Source organism: Pleurodeles waltl, chromosome 12 (assembly GCF_031143425.1).
Source record: "Pleurodeles waltl isolate 20211129_DDA chromosome 12, aPleWal1.hap1.20221129, whole genome shotgun sequence".
NCBI lineage: Eukaryota > Metazoa > Chordata > Amphibia > Caudata > Salamandridae > Pleurodeles > Pleurodeles waltl.
Window position 1 is genome coordinate 215,436,856 of NC_090451.1, and position 24,945 is coordinate 215,461,800.

The window sequence follows — 24,945 nt, forward strand, 5'->3', positions numbered from 1 at the left end:
GGAGTACAGGTTTTGATTAGGCAGAAGTTGTGTGCTTCCACAAAAAGGTGGTTGCCCTCTATGCAGCTGTGATCATTTTGTTTATGTATCCAGCCGGCTGAAATGTAACTTTCAGGGGCACACACATGACAGGGTAATGCTGTAAAGGTGTCCTAAATAACTAGATAGTTTGTAGTGTATGTTTTTCATGGCACCAAAGCAGATGGGAAAAGGGCAGTCATTCATCTACATGGATTTTTAGGTCTGGCTGACTGTGCAACTGTCACCTAACCATTTAACCTACACTAATATTATTCGACAGTTCTTTGCTTCCACACAAAACATAAAGCCCTATGCTATTTAGTTGTAATGCTTCACATTACCTTGCTGTTTCCTGCCACTCTCCGTATGCCTCCTTATGCCAACAATCCCCCACAGCTCCATTTACCACCTTTTTCGAACAAGTGGCAAATCGAAGTGGATTAGCTCCTGGAACGGGGGCATCAGCTGTTACTCACCATTCTGGGGCAACATTTTCTTCCAATTGGATACAACTACTCGTTGTTAGCTGGATTTAGGTGTGGGGATGCCACCGGGAAACATTATTTCGACAAGAAGGTATGCCCACACATAAACCCAGCCACCTTGTAATCCGGGCCTTACTGAGATAATTTCTGCAAATCATAAAGCTTCTTTTTCTGCGATCAAGCATGCCTTTCTCGTTAGCGTGGACATTCGTGGTAAGACACAGCAAAGACACAACATCTAACTGAAGATACTTCGTGAACTGCCTCTGGATATTCTGATATAAGTCACTTCTAAAACAAAGGTAGGGCACGACTATTGAATAAGAACTTAAGTGTTTTGCTACAGAACAAAATAAAAAAACTCACATATTTTTTAAAAGGGTTAAAATGTCACAATCTAGAACTTGCCCACATGTGCCACCCTGAGGGCGCTGCTGACGGCAGAAGTCAAGGAATGCTGCGGTGCAGAGTAAAGCCACTATTCCTGCTACAGCAGCCACTGGAGAGGCTGGGATATCCCCGCAGGCTCATGTTTGCATCAGATTACCTGCTGGGAAGATCAGCTCTCTGCAGAAGTGGTGAAAACGTTCTGTGGCAGTTTGGATGTAAAAGTGTAACTAGCACTTTTTTTTTCAGAACCGTAAGCAATGTGGAAAATGCCCGGTAGGCCTGTTGCCATGGCTTCACATCTGAAAGTGTGCCATCGGTGGACTATGTTGCCAGGAGACCGTGGCATTCCTTCAAGACACAATAACTAGAATACCTTAATTTTTACATAGAAATCTACAGTGGTCTGGGGCTCGGTTAGACATGCGCCGATTACTGACCAGTACTGTTCATTACTCTGATTACCCTTCCTTCTCGCAGTATTTACTGAACAACATGGATCCACTTTCCCCTGGCACCGAGCGACCAAGGTAGAACAGAATAGAACAAGCCCTCAGTACCGCCTCTTCTGTCCTCCCACCGAGGTGGCTCATCATTACAAGGGGCCACAAAGGGGTTTTAGCCACGTGTCACAGCATCTCCTATGGCAGGTAAGTGAAGGGGAAATAGTCCGACAACAAAGAGTGAGATCAGGAGACTTCCTCCACAATAGAAGAAGAAAGGGCTATGTACTAAAGGGTTGAGGTACGACATATTTGTTAGTGACCTTCACTCTGGTGTGACAGATTGCCATTACGATTTTTATAAATATACAGCAATTCCATGGACAATCATTTTAAATATGAGTATGGGTGACCAACTTCCAAGAAGAAATCGAGGATCTCATAGAGGCCTACTGGTCCTCGGCCATATATAGGGTATTGATTGGGGTCCAGTACAGCTTTTGGAGGAGCGAAGTGGACGTGAAAGTTGCCTGCTCCTTGTTTATTTCATATGTAACAGATGCTTTGTGAACCTGGTTTGGGGAGGAGGAATCTATGTAATAGTCCAGAAGAAGGTGGAGCTTATCAACTGTTTCCATCGAAACACATTGACGGATTGCAAAGCCACAATCTATGGTGCCCCGGTGGTCCTAACAAACTGTTAATGAAATTCATGGTGGTCCTTACAAGCTGTTAATCGAATTCATGGACACCGAGTGACATAAAGAATAGAGGCGCACTTATTGAAAGACGAACTGTGTTAGCTTTGGGACATCTCTCTTGGTTCGTATTCATATGTACTTTCCATATAATGTCTGTTTTTAATTATTGTTTTTAACTATGTAATAGAATTAAAATCATACATATTTTAAGAAATGTTTGTGGTTTTAGGTTATTGTTCTATTTATGATTGTGTGTGGAAAGGTTCAGATTGAAACACGATTTATTGCTTGTGAAGTGAAGGTGATACTGTACCTCAGTCTCTATTAAGGAGAGTTTTTTAGATATTTGGTTTACATAACTCTGCTTCCTTGGTTTGAGGGGTTACTCTCTACTTTGTCTTACTGATATGTGTACAGCACATCAGGGACTGTTGGGATTTGAGTAAAAATGTCTGAGTGTAGATGTTTTTTCTTTGGGTCCTTCTAAGGGCTTCTGAGGTCAAACTCATCTGGATGTCACTACGTGTTCTGTTGGAAACAGAGTTTGTAGAAAGATTCCTTCAAAAAGATGGTGCCAAATAACATTATAAGAAAAAAAAAAGCATAAATGGCATAATGGACATTGTTGGTTGATAGGGTATGAATGGAGGCCCAAGCAATATATTAGCAGGTTTAAAGCAACAGCAACAACGAATGTGAAGATAAGATCCAGAGGAGTTGCTAAAGCACTCCAGCATTGATCTAAGTGAATTATCAAACAAATAGTAGGTCTTAGGAGGCCGTGATCAATAGGACAGGTTCCACGCTTGCGTGCAGGCTGGTAACCATGTTTTAAGGTTTGGCTCAGTGGCTATTTTGTGTAGGGAACTCCTCATGATGAGAGCGGCAATCTTGAAGGTCTTGCATGCAGACTACACAAAAACTTCCCAGCCATACCACAGATCCCACCTCCAGCGTGGACCACTTGACCCCATGGCACAGGTGTGCCCTTTCCGCGATAGGTACAAAGTGCTTTCAATATGATGACCTGCATCAAGGGTTGCCTCACCCCTTCCTCCCCACACATTATGCTCTCATGTGTGGCCAATCCATATTTACAAGTACCTTTTGTTCCTGTAATAAGTCAGTACTGGCACAGCTTGACAGAGTGGTGTTTTTTTTTCAAACAATAAATACCTACCTGTACTCCTTGAAGTGGAAGAATACTGGCATGTACTTGCATGTCACTGGTGCTGTGCTTTTTATCATTGAGCAGTACTCGGCCATTTTTACAGGACTGCAGTTTTTGTAAAGTTAGCATAGGGGTACATACCAAGGCCCTTCTGGTGTTGTGGTATAGTGACTACCAGTTACCAACAGTACTGATCGGTAGCAGAGGGACTGCATGCACGTGCTGTGAAACGGGGTACCTTCTGGCATGCTACAGTACTTGTAACTACCACTAGTACAGCAGGTAGTGTGAAACCGTGGGCACCTGCGCTTCCTGTAATCAGACACTATCACCTGCACTTCTCGTAACGAGACTACACTGTGAAAGATCTGCAGCGGTATAGGTGATATGGTAAGGTGAAGATATGTGCTGTCATGGACCCACACTTTTTTAGTGGTCACACACAGATTTCCTTAGCCCTTAAATCGACTTCTGCCTTCACAGATAAAAGGAAAACGGACAAATACTCCCACGCCCCTTCTCTGAGTTGTTCTTACAGGAGTAAAGTGGAATTTGAATCTGATTTACCCGCAAGAGAATCTCTTACTCCTGGAGGTAAACACAAGGGACCCCACCGTGAGCCCTCTTAATCGGCACACACGCACAAAGCTTGGTAGTTATATTAATTGTCAAACTGAATAAGACAAGGACTTCAAACAGAGTTTATGGCACATCCCTAGCCAGTTAATCCAAGCCTCCCTGTTTGCTTTCTGGCATCCTACTATTGTTCTGTTTGCATGCCAGCTGCAGACCGCGGTGAGGTCCTGCCGAGAGCAGGCCTCCCAACCTTTGGTTTCTCCCCGCCACACCCCAACGTGGTGACTTTATGTAACTTTTTCTGTCTATGGCCCTGTTTACGAGTGTCGGTGCTATATAGCGCACCTGATAAACACAGACACCTCGGGGCAGGTTCATTTATCAGGTGCGGTAAATAGTGCCTATTACAAGCTTGTGGGAAATAACATGGGGATTTTTGTGTTTAATGCACCGACATCCGCATGGTACAGTAAATCCCGTGCACATTTCTCCTGTTACATTCTGGCAGGTTTAACCTGCCGAAATTTAACAAAGCTTTAAGTATTTAAGGCAACCGGTAATTATCGGATGCGTTAAATACCTTTCACCTGGTAATTCCGAAGGAACTGACCAACTCGTAATCAGGCCTTTAGCGTGTCCATGGAGCAGGGGGTGCCTCGGAAATCTCTGTTTACAGCACCCATCTGAAGACAATACTTCCACCTGAAGCATTCTTACCACGTTTTGAACCCAATACTACTATTCTATAATATACTATACTATAGTGTAATAGCAAAGCTTGTTGCAAGGGCAGCCTCGCCGCGGTGCTGCAGTCACTGCTAACATCCGGCAGGAAGAGCTCGACCATTCCCCCTCAGCTCGAGCAGCGTACAATAGAGGACACACGGAACTTTTGCACAAAACGTTCTCTCAGCTTGCACACAAGAAAGCAGGAAAGCTCAAAAGAATGTTGAGGCCTCGGTTTCAGGCCTAGTGCACGTATGTTAAGCGACCACACTTAATGCACAACGCACTGCACAAATGCCGACCATGTGGCTAGTTAAGCCTACTGTAACGGGAGACTGTCAGATGTCTGTCGACTCTATAAGTCAGTGGAATCTCAAAATTCTTGTAGGGCGGCAGTGATGTGATGTGCATTTTTTAGGTCCTTAGAGAAAGTGGGTACATAAGCTTTTTGTACTGAGATAGTGCTGTCAGGTAGCTGCAGGCACTGAAAGAGTGAATACTCACACGTCTAATAATGGGCAGTATGGATATCTGAAAGATGCCGTGAGACTGAGTACTCGTGATTCCTCTAAGGTAACATTGCTGTCAGAGATCTGCAGGCACCTTGAGACAGTGAGTACTTGCATTCTTGTAATGGGACAGTACTAACCCATCCCTGCAACCGCTGTACGACTGGGAGCATGTATGCTTCATGTAATTGGATAATACCGTCACCTTATGCAGACACTTTGAGGACATTGGTAAATACACTAGTAATAGAACAGCACTGTCCCATATCTACAAGCGCTTCGGATAGTGAGTATGAGCGCTTCTTGAAATGGTACAGTATTGTCTGACATTGTAGAATAGTACTATGATGTGTCCGCAGGACAGGGCCTCCGAGGCCCTGTGGCACTCCCCCCCTCCTTTTCCTCCCTGCTGGGGGTGCAGGAGTCGGACGGATTTCCGCCCTGACGCCTCGCGAGGCGTTGGAGCGGAAGTCATGCCACAGGGGGCATGTCGTGGGGCCGACGTTGGCCGTCGGCCGGTTCCAGCCGCCGCGCACTGGTGGGGGGCTATTTAATGGCCCCCCCAAGAAGGATAAACCTTCTTTACTTGTGTGCGGCGGCGGGACCTGGCGTGCGGCCCGTGTTTGTCCCTCCCACCCTCTCCTTTATGTTAGTAGTTTGGAAGGAAGTTGGGAAATTGAGATAAAAAATGTGACTAGAAACAATAGGAGGGGGTCCCCAAGGTGGGGCTCCCAGGAGGACATCTGGGATAGGATCCTGAAGTTCTGAGCCAACCAGTGGATGTACACACCAGATCAGGGGGTAAGAGACCTCAGATCGCTGGGGGAGAACATGGGGCTCCAGCTCTTGGCTCCCCCCATTACACCCCAGGGCTGATTGGTGTTTGGAGGGGGGGGCGGAACCCTAAACTGGAGGACAAGGTACCGGGTAGTCAGGGTAACTGTCCCTCCTACGGATACAGGTGAGACACGGGTCACCTGTGTGGTCCAATATGGTGGTTCAGGACAGGAAGGGATCCTGTCAGATTGGTTATGGTCACAAGTAATTTCTCAGTAACATGTAAATAAAAATGTTTTCTTTATTGACTAACCTTGTTATACTTGCTATTTGATGTTTGGCTTGTTGAAGTTATGAGTTATTTTATATGATGACTTTTTGAAAATAAAAGATACTTCTTCCAACGAATAAAGCTTGTCGTCTCGTGCATTCCTGGCGGGGGGAGTGTGGGCCGTCTGGAGGCCTCCGGATCCTATCATCCCTGGCAGCAAAGTTCATACCAGCCTCACAGTACATGAGGCTATGACCAGACGGAGGCATGGGGGCACAGTAGGGTCATGGCAGCCCATCCTGGTCTGAAAGCAGACCCCTCACGTGCAGCCTACCAGGGCAAAGCCAAGGTGGCACAGTGGCCAGCCCAGCCCTTCCTGGAACCCGGCATCCACTGCACCTCCTGCACTCATGATAGCTAATCCCGCTTCTAGGCCTCCTCCGTTGAGCGGGGGAAGCGTCCAAACAAAGCTGCTTCTTGAAAGCACAGAAATACAAAAAAGCCGAAAAAGCCGAAAAAGAAGACTTGAGCGCTCATCCACTTCTCGTGACGAGAGTCCCTGACAGGCTAGCTGGCAGGAGTTCAGCTACTTATTTCCCTGTGGCAGCTGTTGCTAGCCTCGGTGGCAGTGTCATGGACGCACCACAACAAAGAGCTGATGCTATGCACACACCAGAGCGCATTGTGTTCTGTTTGAGTCCTGTGCAGGTGGCGTGCACACGCTTGGATCAAAGTAAAGCTGACAATAAACAAGCCCAGGCAGGTGACCTTGTTCTCAACCAACCCACTTTACAATGTGAAGATAAATCATTTGTCTAGCAATGCAAACCCACGTGATTTCTAAAGAAATGCCCACAATAACACATGCAATCTAGTTAGAAAAGTTGAACTATAACCATTTCCACTGGTTCGTTTACACAACACACAGCTCATCAACATAACGCAGTTAAGAAACCCTTAGTTATATTATATAGGCATACACCTTATCATTTTAAGGCATATTTTACACTGTTTGCCACTTTGTGGCCCTGTTGTCCATTCCCATGGTGCTTCGAAAGACCGAATAAATGAGGTATTTAAAGAGCACAACGGCTTCCCTAAAAATTGGGTGATGTGGCATTAAAGACCATGCTAGCTGGATGCAAAAAGTCAGGTTATCAGTTGCTTGAGGAGGTAAGTTAAATCGCTGCACTTCAAATGTCCAATGGAAAGAATTCAAGAGTTAGGCTACTAAGAAATAGATGGATCTGACTCAAAATCTGCCTCAACTGATGTCTGTACCTCTCAGCAGGTGTGCATTTTCCGATCCAAGTGCCTTGGTAGGTGTGTATTTCTGTACCATCATCTGGAGATACATGGGGCAGGTCTTGTCAGGGCCCGATAGGTGATCAGGAGAACTTTATATAGCATACATTCTGCCCACACAACCTCCCTTACACATTCTGCTACCACTTAACTTCATTTCAACCCCTTCCGTGCAGTGGACTGCTCAGCCAGCTCCAACACAGCAACAAGACTAGCTACCAGCACCAACGCCAGTCCTAGACCTCAGCCCAACCACCCCCTCAGGGACCCCTCTGCCATCCCCCCACCTTATCCTCCCACGCCATGCGGGACATAGATCTAGTGGTGCCTGCCCCAGCATACCCAACATGCATTAATCCTCACCAAATTGACAACTAAAAAAGGACAATGGTCCTCACACAACTCGTACCTGGTACCCAACCCCACCAGGGAAGAAACACCTGGCAGCTCAACTCACACTGTCAATGACCAGCACCCCTCTAGTCTTGAACACCACGTGCTGGACCACTCGCTCCTCAACACCTCCACACCCTGCGCACTGAACCTAATGTCCACGATCAATCTAACTGAGTGACTAATTCACATGTGAAGCCAACTCAATAAAGTAACATGGGGTATCAACCAAATCCTAATGAACCTCAAAACCTATTTTAAACACGCTCAACACCCCCAACCCCCTCTACCGTCATCATCTCTGAGTGAGGCAACGGATCTAGCAAAAACATACAACCTTATGTCAATCCTGGACAACCACACCTCCAAGATCCAGGTGATCACTTGAATAGGTAGAGACCTCAACCCATCACGCACTGTCATGCCACCAGCATACACATAAAAATCTCCATGACACCCTCCTCACAGAAGCACAGCAGCAGGGGTAATTCTAACTGCATGGCCATAAACTGTAGATCACCAACTAAGTATGCAACAGAACTGACTGAAACCATCCTCAACCACAACATCAACATAGCGTTCACCACAGAAACATAACTAAATGAATCCTCCTACCTGATCCTTTATCTACTAGTTCCTCCTGGTTTTTATATCACCAAGAAGCACTGAGCGGACCTCCACAGTGGTGGCATAGCCATCATTCACATGAATAGCATCACTATGGCAGAAACAGACACCTTCACCTACCCCACATTTGAATATCTCAGTGCTACTATAATGCTAAAAAACAACAAAATGACAAAATGTCACCTTCTTTACCACCCACAGGGCAACACACTCTTATTCGGTGAACACCTATCGGATCTGATAACTCAGTGCTCACCCTGCAGCACCAATAACAAAATCTTAGGTGACTTCAATCTCCATTGAAATGAGAGGGACACACTAATCCAATCCTTAAACAAACTCCTACTCAGCAGAGACCTTTTCCAGCACTGCAATGGCCAAAATCACAATAGAGGCTCAACCTTTGATGCTATTATAGCCCACAACAAAGCAGTAAGCATAGATAACATCCTTCCAGTTGACCGGTCGGATCACCACATCATTTTGTTCCACATTAACCATGAGGAACCACCCCCAAACAGTACTCCGGAAAACTCTCCAATGGTCTAGAAATATCCGTCAAACCCACCTAACTGGTCTTAAAGAAAGAATGATGTAACTAATCCCCCTCCAAACAGATAACCTCTCAACATATGAACTTACAATTCACTGCAATCCAATGATGATAGCTGTCCTAGACCAACCAAAACTGAAACTAAAGAGGGTAAGAGACACCCCCTTGAGATTCTGGTTCAACAAAGACCTCAACACTGAAAGAAGGCAATTAGGAACTGCAGAAAAACTTTGGAAAACAAACCTGCCCATAACATATCTTTCCCATCTCAGAGTGGAATGCAGAAAATAAAAAAAATCATATCATGAAAGAAAAAGCCTCTTTCTTCTGCAGTGAGCTAGACAAAGCTAAAAACATCCCCAAAGAGATTTTCAAAGTCCTCAAACAACAAACCTCTAAACCAGCCAAAAAAGCTCCTCATGTCTCCAAAGAACACTATGACAAATAAAAAATTCTTCAAAGATACCGCCACTCTGACATCCACTGGAAACTCACCACCCATAATGGAGGTAAACAACGCCCCCTATGCATTCTTCAGACACCCAAGCAGCAGTTACTCACCCATAGAACACTGGGTGCAACAAAATCTCAGGGTCCCACACAACTCCCAGGAGCTGGAAGGTGTTCAAATAACTCACATAGGAGGACATCTCCAAGATGATTGTGACAACCAACCCCACCCCCCAACACACAGACCCTTTTCCACCCTTTCTGGAGAAAAGTCTCAACCACACTCTAACCCGTCTCTGGACTAAGATAATAAGCAGCTCCATATGTATTGGAGTTATGCCCTTCTCCAACCTGCCCTTCCTGGCAAAAACTCTTGAGAAATGTGTTCTCACACAACTCAACCAATACATTGACACCAACAATCTACTTAACTCACACCAATCATGTTTCAGGATGGGATGCAGCATGGAAACAGCAATACCGAAATTAGCAGATGATATAGACAAATCTCTGGATGCAGACCGATGCTGCCTGCTCATCCTCCTAGACTTATCACAAGCCTTTGACACTGCCGACGACAAGCTACTTTTGGACTCCCTCCAACAACGGATCAGAAAAGACACCATAGTTCTGCAGTGGTTCACATCATTTCTACCAAACCGTTCCCAACAAATAAAATAAACAACTTGCCTTCAAATACTTCTGCTATCATCCGGGTTGTCCCACATGGCTCAGTCCTCTCACCTACACTTTTCAGTATCTACATGGAGCCCCTCACTGTCATACTCAAACAAGTAAACATCCCCTACCACCTTTTTGCAGAGGACACCCATTTATACCTAGAAATATTCTCACTGGACAACGTAAACCGGCTAAATGCCCACTTTCATAAAAGTCCAAAACTGATTGACACACAACCACTTGAAATTCAATCAAGACAAAAAGGAAATTCTTCTCCTGTCCAGCAATGGACATACCCCACAGGTCCATGAGTGGCTAAAATACACTGACGCTCTAAATTGCAAATTGACTCTGGCTGACTCTGCCAAATGTCAAGGGATCATCCTGGACCCAAGTTTGAACATGAGCACACACATAAAGAATTCAGCAAAAGGGAGCCTTCACCTAAACCTCCTGAACAAAATCAAGCCCTTCCTCTCACAGAAAGATCTAAAAACAGACACACAAGCTCGGCTTCTGTCCAGACTGGATTATGGGAATGCCATCCTCATAGGCATGACAAAGTCTCACTTAGCCCCCTTGAAAGCCACACTAAATGCAACAGCAAGGATGGTCACTGGAGTAAAAAGATACAATCACATCTCCCCCTCCCTGAAAAATCTAAAGTGGCTTTTGATCGAAGCATGTTGCTGCTTCAGAACTGCTTGTCTCACTCACAGAGTCCTCAACACTGGTAAACTAGCCTACCTCACGACCAAACTCGCAAAAGGCAGCCCAGATGAGAAATCTAAGAAGCACCAACACTCTGCTTCACATCCCCCTAAAAAACATACACAAAACGCCCTGTCACACTCTTTTTCCGGCAATGCCCCCAAAATCTGGAACTCCCTCCCAGTATGTATCAGAACTAACCCCTCCTTCATAAGCTTTAGGAGACAATTCAAATAATTCTTCCTCAACTGGCACCTCAATCCTCTAGGCACTAATGCCTAGCGCATACCTGGAAACACTACTTCGATATATGTATATTTTCACTCAAGGTCAATGCTATGGTTCAGTTCTCAACACTGTAATGTACTGTAATGCTATTGACTGATACTGCCTCTGACAATGTTGTAAAGAGCTCTGATACCTTTGGGTCTTGCCGGCGCTATATACAACTCTTTAAATAAATAGAAAGCCTTGTAGAGTTTCTTTAGCAGAAGGACCAGAGGGAGTACCTAAGTCCATTTTTCAAGCGTATCCCACATATTGAGCAAAAATGTTACTCATTGTTTTTTATTAAGTCGAGCCGTGTACCTGCTTCAGAAACTACTTTCACCCAGGCTTCAATCCCTACTTATGTTTCTTCCCATAACTATTGTTGCATGCTGACACCTTACCTTATTTTCCATGTGCCAACCCAGGGAACGGTGGCACTGAAGAACAGATGTTTATTCTTAACCACTTTGATGGTCCTCGTTTTGTCTACTTGGGAAGGATAAAAGGCTGATTGGATGGGCTGGAAATAAAAACCTGTGACCATGAATTCAAACACAGATTCTTGCAGTAAATATATTAGTTTCCTGAGTCATGAATCTCGGCTTCTTGATGAACATTGTGCTTTCTGTTTGTTTGCAGACCCTGAGCTGAGAGTTCCAGTGCCAATGTCTGTCGCCATGGAAAACCAGGTAAGGTAAATTAATGTTTAACAAGCATTGGCAAAGGAAAAACATTTGGCTTTTTCAATGAAAGATGATTGTCAATTTTTATGTGTGGTAGTGCTGCTGTGTTGATGAATAAGAGAATAGGTTAAAGGGATGACTAAACATGCCATGAGACACCAATCAGTCAATCAATCAAGGATTTTTAAAGCGCACTACTCACCCGGTAGGGTCTCAAGGCGCGGGGGGGAGGGGGAAAGTTACTGGTCGAAAAGCCAAGTCTTGAGGTGTTTCCTGAAAGAGAGAAGGTCTTGGGTCAGGCGGAGGTGGAGCGGTAGGGAGTTCCAGGTCTTGGCGGCTAGGTGAGAGAATGATCTTCCTTCGGCGGTGGTGCGACGGATGCGGGGAACGTGGGCGAGGGCGGCGGAGCGAAGGTTGAAACATCAACACACTCAAAACTCAACAGATGATCAGAGACATATACAAAAACGCATACACATTCACCATCAGACATCAGTGTATATAATCAGACACTTCTACGCAGCTTCATATAATGACACAAAACAACAGGCATTCAAATGTCAGCAGACAACCCCACACACTCCATCAGGCAACCCCACACACTGCATCAGGCAAACCAAAACCCACCAGACACCTCGCCTATACAGACCATCTGATTCCCACCCACATGATCAGACGCCCACAGATTCGATTTGAAGCTAGTGCACACCATCAGTCACCCTAGTACCTAATGAGACATCCATGCATGTGACCGGACAGTGACACACACTCACACAAACACAGACCCCCATGTACACGATCAACACTCAAGCACACAATCAGACCCCAAAGCCCATGGGCAGACACCCTAGCCTAAAGCAGACATCTTGAATAGCATCTTTAACTCGCACCTACGCCAAAAGTCACCCTTTGTACGCCAAGAGACATAGGCCCTCATTACAACATTGGCGGGCGGCAACCGCCGCCCACCAAGGTTGAACCGCCGGGCAGCCGCCAATACGGCTGCACTCCCGCAGGGTCCATTATTAGATCCCCGCTGGGCCGGCGGGCGGAAACCTGGTTTCCGCCCGCCAGCCCAGCGGGGATCTCGGCCGCAACACAGGAGCCGGCTCCAAATGGAGCCGGCGGAGTTGCGGCTGTGTGACGGGTGCAGTTGCACCCGTTGTGCTTTTCACTGTCTGCATAGCAGACAGTGAAAAGCTCCATGGGGCCGTGGCAGGGGGCCCCACGACTCCCCTTTTTGCCAGCCTTTTCATGGCGGTTCTTACCGCCATGAAAAGGCTGATGGGAGGGGGATTACAACTGCCGGGACCAATGTGGCGGGAAACCGCCGGTCCCGGCGGTGCGACCGTGGTGCTTCCGCCGCAGTCGTAATTCCCCTGGAAGCACCGCCAGCCTGTTGGCGGTGCTTCCTCCAAAACAGCTCTGGCGGTCAAGGACCGCCAGGGTTGTAATGACTCCCGTAATCATTTACCCAAACATGTGATCTGAATGTTCACAATCAGGTACATGCCATGTGTGATCAAAATGTTCACTATCAGATACATGCCATAAGACTCTCAAACATGTTCACAAGCGACTGCAAGCCATCTGACACCTCTGGGGAATATATACACACATGCACTCAGGCACCTGTGCACATGATCACAAATCCATGCATAAGGCCAGACCCCCCACGCACTCAGTCAGACACTCACATACTACAAAACACACTTATGTACCCAGACTCAACATGTACACTCGCAGACTCTCATGAACAAGATAATGCACACAAATACGGACTCAGGGAGACTATTACACACCAAAGACAGACATCCACAGACTCCCAGAGCAGCACACACAAAACGTTGATCTTGGCATTGTCAACAGATGGAAGAGGGGAAACTGCCCCAGGACATCCATAATGTCCAGTTCAGGTTGCCTGTGTGTCAGAGGCCACCATCCTATCGTGATGAGCTGCTGATCTCGGTGATCCAATGCTGATCACAGACTGAGAGACATCACTGACACATGGGGGCTAAGACTGGACATACAACCGCAGTGAAACTTGAGGCTTGGCTGGTATACAAAAGGTTACCTTTAACCACACCACTACCAAGCCTTGGAAAGCAGAGGCCTACTGTGCCCTAAGAGGGTGAAACACGCTGGCTGATGCTCTCACCACTGAATAAGAAGATCATAATTAAACAATAAACCCAGGTATACAAAAATAAGTGTTTTTGAGAATATGAATGAAGAGCATTTGGCGAGATAACTTGACAAGAGTAAATGAAATACAACCAATTCCAGGCTAGGTTCCCACCTTCCAATCCTGTAATATCCCAAGCAGGACAGGGGGCATTGAATTGGGAATTACCGGCATTGGTATTTAAACAACGCATTAAAGCAACATTGGGAACCAACCCATATACCAACACCTTGTATCCAGTTCACACTCACAAAACGTCCCATAGTTACCCACAATCAGGCTCACATGCAGCGTCATGTTTCTGCAAACTGATTTTTAACTGGAAATATTGAAGGGCAGGTACTCACTATTCATAGTGCCTCTGTGCTCCGGAGATGTGCTGGTTCTCTCCCATTAAATGCATTGCCTCAGTGTTAAGAAGTGCAGGCACTCAGCACCAGACAGGGCCTGCCCATTTAAAGTACTGCCTGCGCACAGCTAGAACACCCGCTGATACCGTGACATTTGTTTTAAAACATGTTCTACGAAGCGATTATCACAATTACAACAAAATTCAGATAGAAAATAGTAGAGCACGCTTGTCATTGCTATACAGAATTCTAATGTGTGTTGTAAACTTCCGCTGAGTAAAAGTGACACCAAGCACTGGTTCCCAGACCCTCCACACACTGCATATACTTATAAGTGTTTGATTTATTCTGTGAAGCACCCAGAACAAACAAAATGTGACATTCTTAAATTTCAAAATCATGTTGTGTCCGGGGAATATATGGGAGATTGTGATGCGGAGATGCGCCTCCCTGAATATCGTGCTCCACGTGTGCGGGTCACACGCCGAAGGATGCCTGTAATTTCAGAAGATGTTGTAACTACATCCTGATAAAACAGTCACAACTCCTACCGATCCATCTACCTGTCCTTGAAGCGTTTTAATGCAGAATCACCCTTCTTGCCAAACAGGCGAGATATGTTGAATGACATAGCCATCAAAGAGGCATGAACGTCACTAGAGAAGTCAATAGATATCATCCAAGCAAGATGCCTAACCACCACATTAGTGACAACTGCTCTGCCAAAGCAGTCGTGTTGTCCAGGTCTGAACCTATGATGTATTAAGAACTGAAACACAGAGGTGGTTGGGAATAGCGGTGCACTTGCTATTCAATTGTGACCGTAGCGTAATAGTCAAAAACAAGCATCTCAAGTTTCTGGTGCTCACAAAAAAAGGAAGAACCACCCTTACTTCCTCAATTGGAAAAGGTCCAAACAGGTATTCAACAACTTTGAGCACACTGTGAGTAAATCAACTCTGAATTCACATGTAAGAAGTCATAGCTTTATTTTCTCTTTGAATCAAATCAGTGCCCATACAATGCCAACACGTTTTTCGTCAACACTACTTGAGTTGTAGCTGATTTCTTAAGGGCTCTAACAAATTAAAAAAACCTGTACATCAATTAGGGAGGAGTGTGTGAATCCACTGATAGATCCCATCACCAAAGGTGTAGCCAAGCCATTCATGCACCAAAGAAAATAGGCGCGCTGATAGATTTTATTTAAAAAAGGAGAGATGTATCAATGCTCTCTCTGATTAAGGGTTAAAAAGGACCAATCTCTCAAGTGAAAATTCATTTTTTAGCATGGATTGTCGGTCATTATCCATCAATCCAAATGACAATAAGTGCTTTCATAGTTAGTCATGTCGTATTTCTACCACGTGTCCATATGTCAATATTGACAATGTCCTACTCCCCTGCATCTGCAGGCACCTCAAGACCACAACAACTGGCTGATGGATCCTGCTGTCCCACAGACAATAAAAAGGCTCTGCGGTCCTCTTCGCGTGCAATTTATCTTCTGACCAACTTGGGAGATGGTGGACCTTTTCTGCAGCCACTGGAACGGAACCCCTGTGCACCGTGACTGTTGCTCTTGCAAAGGCTTGTTGGCTCTTCCTCCAAGAAGATCTTCGAGCTCCAAGAAGCCCTGGCCTCCAGCACTCAGCAACTCCAAATTCAGGCCCCCATCTGAAGCTCCTGTGATGTGGGACTCCTGTTTGTTGTTTTGCTGAGGCCTCCTTGCGACTCCCTGCGCCTGCTGCCAGTGGGTCACTTGTGGGGGCTCCTCCAACTCCGACTGGCTTTCTTTCCTGCTGAAGGCCTGCCCTGACTCCCCATCAAAGGTTGAGTCACTAAGACCTTGCTAATCCTCCAAAATCTGCAAACTTCCTTGCAACAGCGATTTGCATTTGCCAAAGCTTGTTGATGGTCTTGCTGGCCACTTACCTTCCTGCAACTCAGTGACCAACATGGGACAGCTTGTGGGAGACTCCAAGGATCTCCTGCATCCCCCTGGACTCCACCGCTGGACTTCCACTATCCTGCAGGAACTTCACACCCAAGAGGGTGGGCATTGACTACCTGCACCGCCTGGACATCTTTTAGTTGTCTGGACACCGTCCCCGCCTTTTTCAATTTTCTCCAGTCCGGAATCCACCTTTGGGTTCTCACCGACCTGGTCCATGGATTGGTACTCCGGTCTTCTGGGTATCCATGAGTGGGGGCAATCTCCAACCTTCTTTGTGCCAACTGGTTTCCTCGGGGTCCACTGGGTAGGGTCCAGAATCTTTAAAAATCCAACTGCAAGAGTCCTGTGTTAGCCTGTGGGACACCCGGCTCGATAAGAACTCTGCACCTGGGCACCTGGGCACCTGTGGGATTTCTAGTACTTACCTTTGGTAATTTCCTACTCCCCCAAACCCCTGGGATCCAAAGCAGCACTTGCTTGGCAACGCTTTTCATTTCCAGTGGAACTCAGGCCTCCTTTATTCCTTTCCGCCCATACCACTTCTGCCAGAGTTCTCAAGAAGATAAAAAATGACCGGGCCCAAGTAATTCTTGTTGCTCTGGACTGGGCAGGAAGAGTCTCGTTTTGCGAGCTCTTGAGCATGGCGATCGATCCTCCAATCAGATTGCCCCTGCAGAAGGATCAGCTATCGCATCAGCAGGGAACGGTTCTCCACCCGAACCTGTCCAGTCTCCGCCTTCTTGCATGGAGATTGAGCAATGGCAGTTGACAGGTTCTGACCTTCCACCCAAAGTCTATAACATTATCTTAGAAGCCAAGCATCCCTCCACCAAAACGGTATACACCTGCTGTTGGAACAAATTTGTGACATGGTGTACAGACAAGTCTGTTGACCCCCTCTCTGCTCCTCTTTCTGAGGTCCTTTTATTTGTTCTTTCTCTAACCCAGCAGGGCTCTGCTTTGGGCACCCTCAAGGGTTATTTGTCTGCCATCTCGGCTTTCCTGCAATCACCTGAGCAACCCTCTTTGATAAAATCTCTTACTGCTGGTGGATTTCTGAAGGGTCCTACCCACATGTTTCCTCCTTCACCGTTCATAATGCCCAAGTGGGATTTGAACTTGGTTTTTACTTTCCTGATGTGTTCTACTTTCAAGCCACTTCACAACTGTCCACTTCGGCTTCTTACTCTGATGACAGCCTTCCTTGTAGCTATCTTTTCTGCCCGCAAAGTGAGTGAGTTGCAGGCCCTGCACATCACTTTGGGTCCTGCTGTAGATAGAAGAGTTTGAAATAGGTATATGGATTATATATGTGTTTGCTCTTGGGGTGTGTGCGATATTATTTGCGATGGATGATCATTCTATAAGGACATTCAGTCACTCGAAAAGGGACCAGACTTAAAGACAGAGTCTCATAACTTGGGATATATGCCATTTGGTGGCTGCGTTAAGATCACTCCTGCTTTATAGTTATGCCACTTACACATGGGCATGTGTTTTACACTGACTTAGATTGGCGTCACGCAGTATGTAGACGTGTTGCACGTATATAAGTATTTAAGAGGGTAAACAATAGTGCAGGGGTGCTATGCTTATATCTGATGACTAGGTTTTATACAGACTTGGGGGGTACACTTTTAGGCTTGTCATTTATTCTGGACATCACACTGTGATTATGGTCCTTTCAAATGACAATTAGTGAACAGAACTAATTGGTATGATATGGTTTTTGAGCACGTGCCAGGGGATTGCAAGATGTAGGGATTATTTCCTGATCAATACCGTAGGTGACCTGACATTGGTGTCATTTGGCGTCCAACCATTTGTGGTTTTTCACATGCTATGAATTGTAACGTTTATAAATATAGTGAAATAAGATTACTTAGGTATTAATGGTTGCATTTGATTTTACTGATTTGTACAGGAACCATTATAACTTGATTTACTACACACATCTTTCTCTACCAGTGATATTGCAACATAAGGTAAGACATGATCATGGTGTTGCCTTACTATAGTTAGACCTATGATGTTATGGTAACAGTGGGACACTGTATGTCTAAATTGTAGGACACTGCCAACATTGACATGCAGACACATGGTAGGAATACAATAAGAGACGACTAGGTATGAAAGCGCTTATTGTCAATTTGATTGATGGATAATAACACACAATGGGTGCTAAAAGATGAATTGTCACTTGGGAGATTGGCCTTTTCCACCCCTAATCAGAGAGAGCATTGATATCTCTCTCCCTTTCCAAATATAATCAGCACGCCTACTTTCTTTGGTGCACAAATGGCTTGGCTACACCTTTGGTGATGGGATCTATCATTGGATTTGCAGACTCCTCCCTAATTGATGTACATTTTTTTTAATCGGTTATAGCCTTGCATAATTGTAGGATGCATTTGGCAGCATCCCGGCCATCCTATATGGTGTGAACCAGGTCAGCGCGAAATTCCTCGGAGACTGCCAGCAAGATCTAGCCAATCATGTCCCATAAGGCATTGGTATATCTCCCCACGAAACAGCTGACATTGACTGACCAGAGGGCTAGGCTGACTGAAGCAACATCTATTTGTTTTGACTCTCTGTCTGGGAAAGTCGTAGGGAATGAATTAGGGTACACCCTGCATTTACTCTGCTGGTGAAAGCCTGGACCACCAGAATTTCTGATGAAGAGAGTCGAGTCAATAGGTCAAGGTCACCTAGTGCAGGCCTGTCGCACCTGTAAACCTGTGTGTCCACAGCTTAGACTAGATGCTCCTTATGGTGTCAGTCAGGGCTTCACTGAATGGAAGTAAAGGATCAAAAAGTCTGCTAATACATTATTTTTCTCTTCTTTAGTTGGAAGCTATAAATCTAATACCTCTGTTGCCCATGTCCACTCTGTTCCGTTGATGGGATGATGGAGACGCCACTGTCTGAGGAAGTGTCCAACCCATATGCGTCTTGCAAGTCCATGTACAAACTGTTGTCATCATAGTGTGGGGGAAAATAAAACCCATCATCTTAACTGTCCTCTCTAAAAGCTGGTTGTCTATGACAAGAATAGGAACCGAAAAGTTGTTGGAGCTCTTGGGTGCGGTTCAAAGGCATGGCTCTGTCTGAGTCGCAGTGGACAGGGACGGGGTGCATCACTACAGCTTCAGATTGTGACTAGGTCAAGGCCAAGGCAAATATGTCTCGAGATCAGATGGAAATATTGGGATATTGCCTTCCTCCGGCACCAGAGAATGGGGCACATGTTGATATCAAAGGGACCAACGCAGATTTTGATGCCAGTTTGGATGTTGGCTCTGGTGTCAGAGCAGAACCCAAGACAGCTTCAGGAGGCACAGATGGCATCAAGTGCAGACCTGCCAGCGGTAACCAGACTGGAGGCCTTTGCAGATCTTTGGGGCCAAAGGTGCACCAGAGGTGGCAGGAAGAGTGCCAAAACTTCAAAACATGGTCTCTTTGAAGGCCTCGATCTGTTGCAACATTGTCAAGGGCCCTGGAAACTCGGGGTGCATCAGGATTAGTTGCAGAATAGTCTTGTTGTTGGGGGACCTGGAGCGAGACTGAGATGCACCCCGACATCCTTGCGACTTCTTAGGCTAAGATTTTGGAAGCGTTGGTCAAACAACATCACTGGTGCATGATCATAGAGAATTCTGGAGTGAATGTTAACATCATTGATCTTTTCTGTCAATGTCGACAAAGTCAAATATTAATAACTGCGAGAGTGGAACCTGTGGGCATTTCAGAATTTTCAAGGTATTCAGGATACTGTCCTAGCCTTACCACCATTTGCTGGAGAGCACTGTTTGTGTACCTCCCTCCACATCCATTGGTAATGGTGGAGATCTACTTGCTTAACATGGAACACTTGTACAGTTGGTCTCCTCACTTATTTGCAGGCATTTCTTACATATGTTTTTTTTCTTGTGAAAACATTGTTCTCTGATGAGCACCCTCAGACAAACCGCGAGAACTGAGAGCAGAGTGACAAATCGTCAGCAGGTCAGGACTGCAGAGACTCGCTGTAAGCACATTCTTTAAAGCTTTGGGAAGATGTTTAATTGCTTCATGCCAGAATGATATCCAGGGCAGAAGAGTGTCTCTACTACAGAAACAACTAGAAAACAAATCTGTTGTTCATATGATCTGTTTTCTCCCTAAAACTATTCCCAGTCTCAGTGCACCTAAAGAAATGATAGGCGTTTGTTGTGGTATTGTGATCAAATCAGGCATTTACACATGCTTTAAGTTAATTAACCTCCACATGTTTTTATGCCATTTCAATTCATTTTCTTTATGAGGCGTCAGCTCAATGACTGCATGGGTTGCATGAATTTGGGAAAACTCAAACATAATTTTGTTGGACAATCTGAAATTAAAAATCACCACTGCGGGATATATAATTAACTACGCAGTAGTAAAGTGGGCTAATCTAAATGTTGCAAGCATTTCAAGTAAGCTTGAGGGAAGCAAATTAGTGACGTGTAGAGAACTGACCCAAAGCTCACTCAGTGTGTATTGTTCGCACTAGGTGTTTGTCTTCACCAGACCTAATGTGTGGCTGTTTCCATAGAAACTACTTTTTCTAGAGTGTAAGATACTGACTTATCCACATCTAGGTACTGTTGCCTGAAACCTCAAGCTACCGAACACCCACAAAGTTGCTAAAAAAATATGTCTTCAGTGATCTTATTTTTGACACTGTGGGAGTTAGTGTTAACACATAAGCCAAATCAGGTAATTTTATAGGTAATAAATGGCATGTCTTATTTAAGGTAATTCCATATCCATACCCGAATTTTCAGCCGTTTCATGTGGTGTTCCATGTGGTCCTGCAAACACAGGGGCATCCAAGGTAGGTCGGTGTAGGTGCAGGAGGGCTGCTGAATTCCAGATTTTCAGGGTGTCCATGTAAAATATATTTAGATACAATGAATCAAAACAAAACAAATTTGTACAGACACTGATTTGCTTCATAATCGGCAAAGACCCGAGTCACCTGGCAGTACATTGCACATGCCTTTTCTAACGCAATATTGTTATTTAAAGTGTATGTTGCACTATTGCAAAACTTCTATACCCACTTCACTTCTAATCTCAGAACCTACTTTCCCTAAACACATTGGTTCCATAAGTCACAAGACATTAGAGAACAGGTTGAGCTCAAATGGTGAAAAAACTGAGTTAGACCTCACTGAAAAAGAAAACAAAAACAGTCTTCTATGTGAATTAAAGTTTCCAAACAGAGGGGGTGGAAAAGGTGAGATATTATAGTATGTTGTGGCAAACAGTTTATTCCGTGTGCGATATTTCATCCAAGTTAATTCACCAGAGTAGTAGCCAGCATTCTCAATTTTGCATTCCCAGCCTTGAAGCAAGCACAAACATCAGCTTATATTTTTATTGCCCAGGCACAGAATTTGAGGATATTTTGTAATTTCAGTGGTTTCAAGCCAACCCAATTCCCTCCCTATTCTACCGTAATGTACTAATTTTGTAAATTTGTGGTCAGTGTGCAAAATACATAACTGAACACTTACTTATTATGCATCCCTGCATACTCACAAAACACTTAAGCTTTACAATCAATTTATTAGTAGTATTTGTGAACAGTGATTACTGAATAAGTTAAATCCTATAACCACACAAAAATAGTGTAACATGTCTGACCCTTTGCAATTGTTATGTTATTTAATTGGACTTCAAATATGCAGGTTAACTGTAGGATAATGGTAGAACCTGTCGGTGTACTACACTTACCCATTTTCTGTATATCCCACTTACATTGCAGATTTCTTTGGCGCTGTCTTCCCAAGGGTCTGGTTTGCAATTAATAAACATTACCTTGGCTATAACGAATACTATCTTCAAAGTCGCCCCTAAAGCCATAAATAGTTTGATACAGATCACCAAACCACATGTTATGCAGTTTTTATAAAGCGCAAAATATGCTGACTCTAGAGATTATCCTTGCGGAGGCTCCTCCCAACTGGCGTGATGGACATTCAGTCCTTTGACATTCCAATCCTAACCATGTTTGTGTATTCTTACCCTTCATCTCATACTGCTATCGCACCCTTAGCTTCCAGCCATAGTGATTTTAATTTGTACCCTGTTCATTCTATCTAGTTTTAATTTGGGTGTTGGTAGCAAAATATGTAAATTGTATTCACTGCTTTCATTCGTTTCACTCACTGTAGTTTTGATAACATAAAAGGCATTCACCTCTCTTTAAGCCAGAATTGTCCACATAGGACTTTTGATTAGATCAATTGACGCTTCCCTGTTCTTCTTTGCACCAGGAACTGGCTGCAAGATTGCTATTTGAGTGTATTCCACCACAACAGCTGGAACAGTTGGTCCGAACGATGGTACAAAGACGTGCTTGTTAAAGATCTTTTCCTGACCCAGCTCTCCCACTTTGGGAGGGACCTGTCAGCAACTTTAATTACTTATCTTTGGTGGTGGTAGAGTCAGAGTTCTTCATGTTGGTCAATGTAGTTCTAATTTCTTCAATGATCTACAATAGATTTAACCGTGAAAAAGGGTTAGGTGATTTGATTTTTGACTCTGTCACGTCTCCAGAGAAATCAAGAACAAGCACATACATGGGCACTCCAAAGAGTATCTGTATGGAGTGTAACCACGGAATACTCCCCCAGGCAAATTATTTAGTGCTCTCTGAACTCTCATGCAGGCTATATAACCATGTCAATCCTGTATCAAATACTCTAGGGATCAAGGCTTGTTTAAGCATACTGTTCGAATCTGGGTGAAACAGGTGCAAATATAACAGTTGTACTCCCAGAGCAGATACAGCATCCAGAAACGCCTGAGAGGTGAATGCAGGATCATTGTCTTAATGAAAGGTAAGAACTGCTTCTATTGCTACCAGGCACTGCTCAAGCAGTGGCAGTCTTTTGTGGCAAAACCCAAATTAATCTAGAGCAAGAATCAGCCTCTATCAAAATTTACTTATACATATAGGTAACAGACCAATATAGTAGAGAGAAATTAGCCTGAACAGTCTGTTGTAAATAGTAGGAGGAGTAGGTGCTGGTCTTACAACAGTTGAATGCTTTATTTGTTGACAAGTGTTACATTGCTGAACATATTTTTTGTAAGCTTTGGTAAGTATAGACACTAGTACTGTTGCTGTAGCATTGATGCAGTAGCGCTGTTGCCTGCACGGGCAGAAGCTATACACTCATGAGCTGCTCTAAGTCCAATGTAGCTCACTCAATTGGAATATGCCTATCCACAATCCCAGGTATGAAAGACAAAGGGATATTGTCTTTAGTAAGAGTATAATAATATGTAGAGGAAAACCTTTCAGGAGGTTTTTCTCTTTTAAGTATTGACTGTATTGCCACTAAAATGTCTGCACTGATCTTAGTTTGAGATCGAGTTACAGCAGCTATCTTCAATGGCTGCACCTCTGTTTTTGCAGACATGTTTACTGTACATTTCCCTTTAATGTGAATTCAATCACTTTTATGGACCACGGTGAGCTCTACATGGACCAAAGAAGCTTGTCCTGTAGAACAGTTACTTTTCCTCAAGGCTGTTTACTGTTTATTGGTTTAGAATTTGAATATCTAAATCCCTTTATTTTCCATTTATATGCCAATTCACTGTGTAGCCCGGTACACAGAATGGTGAATCTGGCACAATGAGTGCAGGAACTGATGGATCTGCCTTCTGAAGGGCAAGTAGTAGAACATGTATTTTTGCAAGATGTGCAGTGCGGTCACCTAGATCTTTAATGTGTGTGCATAGCACCTTGAAGTTGCCATCTTCAAAAACTCCTTGCACTGCAGCACAAGCTACAGAGTATTTGTGTTTAGTGCCAACCGGAGGTTGTGCAGAGCTGTCCATGCAGAGCAGCTCTTATTCTCATAGATAGGTTGTACATTTGGGTTTTTGGTATATTTTGTACGTACTGTAGACATTCTTGAGTCTGACATATTGGATCATATTCAGATTTTAAATCATTTGCATTTAAAATATGGCCAACTGCACCCAATAAAAATCACAGAGGATGAGCATTGTGGATACTAACATTTTTGCTGCTTTCATTGGAGGGATGGGAGAACCTATGATTTTTTTGTGTTGTGCAAGATGATGCTCCTCCTGTTTAACTGTCTGTCCTACAAGGGCTTAACTCATTTAGCATAGATTGACAAGTAAGCTCTTCAAATTTAGGATTTATAACGTCCCTTATGTATTTGAAGGTGGTAACGTGGCATTCTTCTGCAGGGAGTAAGGTGCCAATCCTTTACTCTCACTGGATAATTCATTTAAAGAAAAAACACATTGAGATGCAATTTTAGATTTTAAAAACTAACTTTATACCCATGTTGGGCTAAAAGGAATAGTTTCTTACCTGTAACTAAGTTCTCTCGTAGGGGTATTTCCATGATAGTCATAAGCGTTGAGTAGAATAGTTCCGCCCACTTGCGAGCCCCGGATCACTTTTTCCATAATAACTTCTTAAGTGCCCATGTTCGCCTTACTTCAGGAAGGCCTGCTAAGTCACTTAAGAATGTCCATATGCAGCCTAAAGGAAAGGCTACAGTGTCCAAAATTCTTCATCCAGTTTGCCTTTAAAAGGGACAAATTTGAGATACATGCACGTAAATGCTTAAATGAGTGAAAAAATTTGCAGAAAAAATCCTTCACAAACCTTTTTGTATTGCAAAAC

At 44.4% G+C, this 24,945-nt stretch overlaps 1 protein-coding gene across 3 annotated transcripts in view; it reads left to right on the forward strand.

Annotated features, from left to right (window-relative positions):
• The window catches only part of SPIRE2 (spire type actin nucleation factor 2), a 273,533-nt gene that overhangs the window by 73,477 nt on the left and 175,111 nt on the right, over window positions 1-24,945 (forward strand). For all 3 annotated transcript variants that reach the window (XM_069216794.1, XM_069216797.1, XM_069216795.1), the window contains exon 2: window positions 11,697-11,746. In XM_069216794.1, the coding sequence (XP_069072895.1) occupies window positions 11,697-11,746 (50 nt within the window). The remainder of the gene's footprint in view (window positions 1-11,696; window positions 11,747-24,945) is intronic.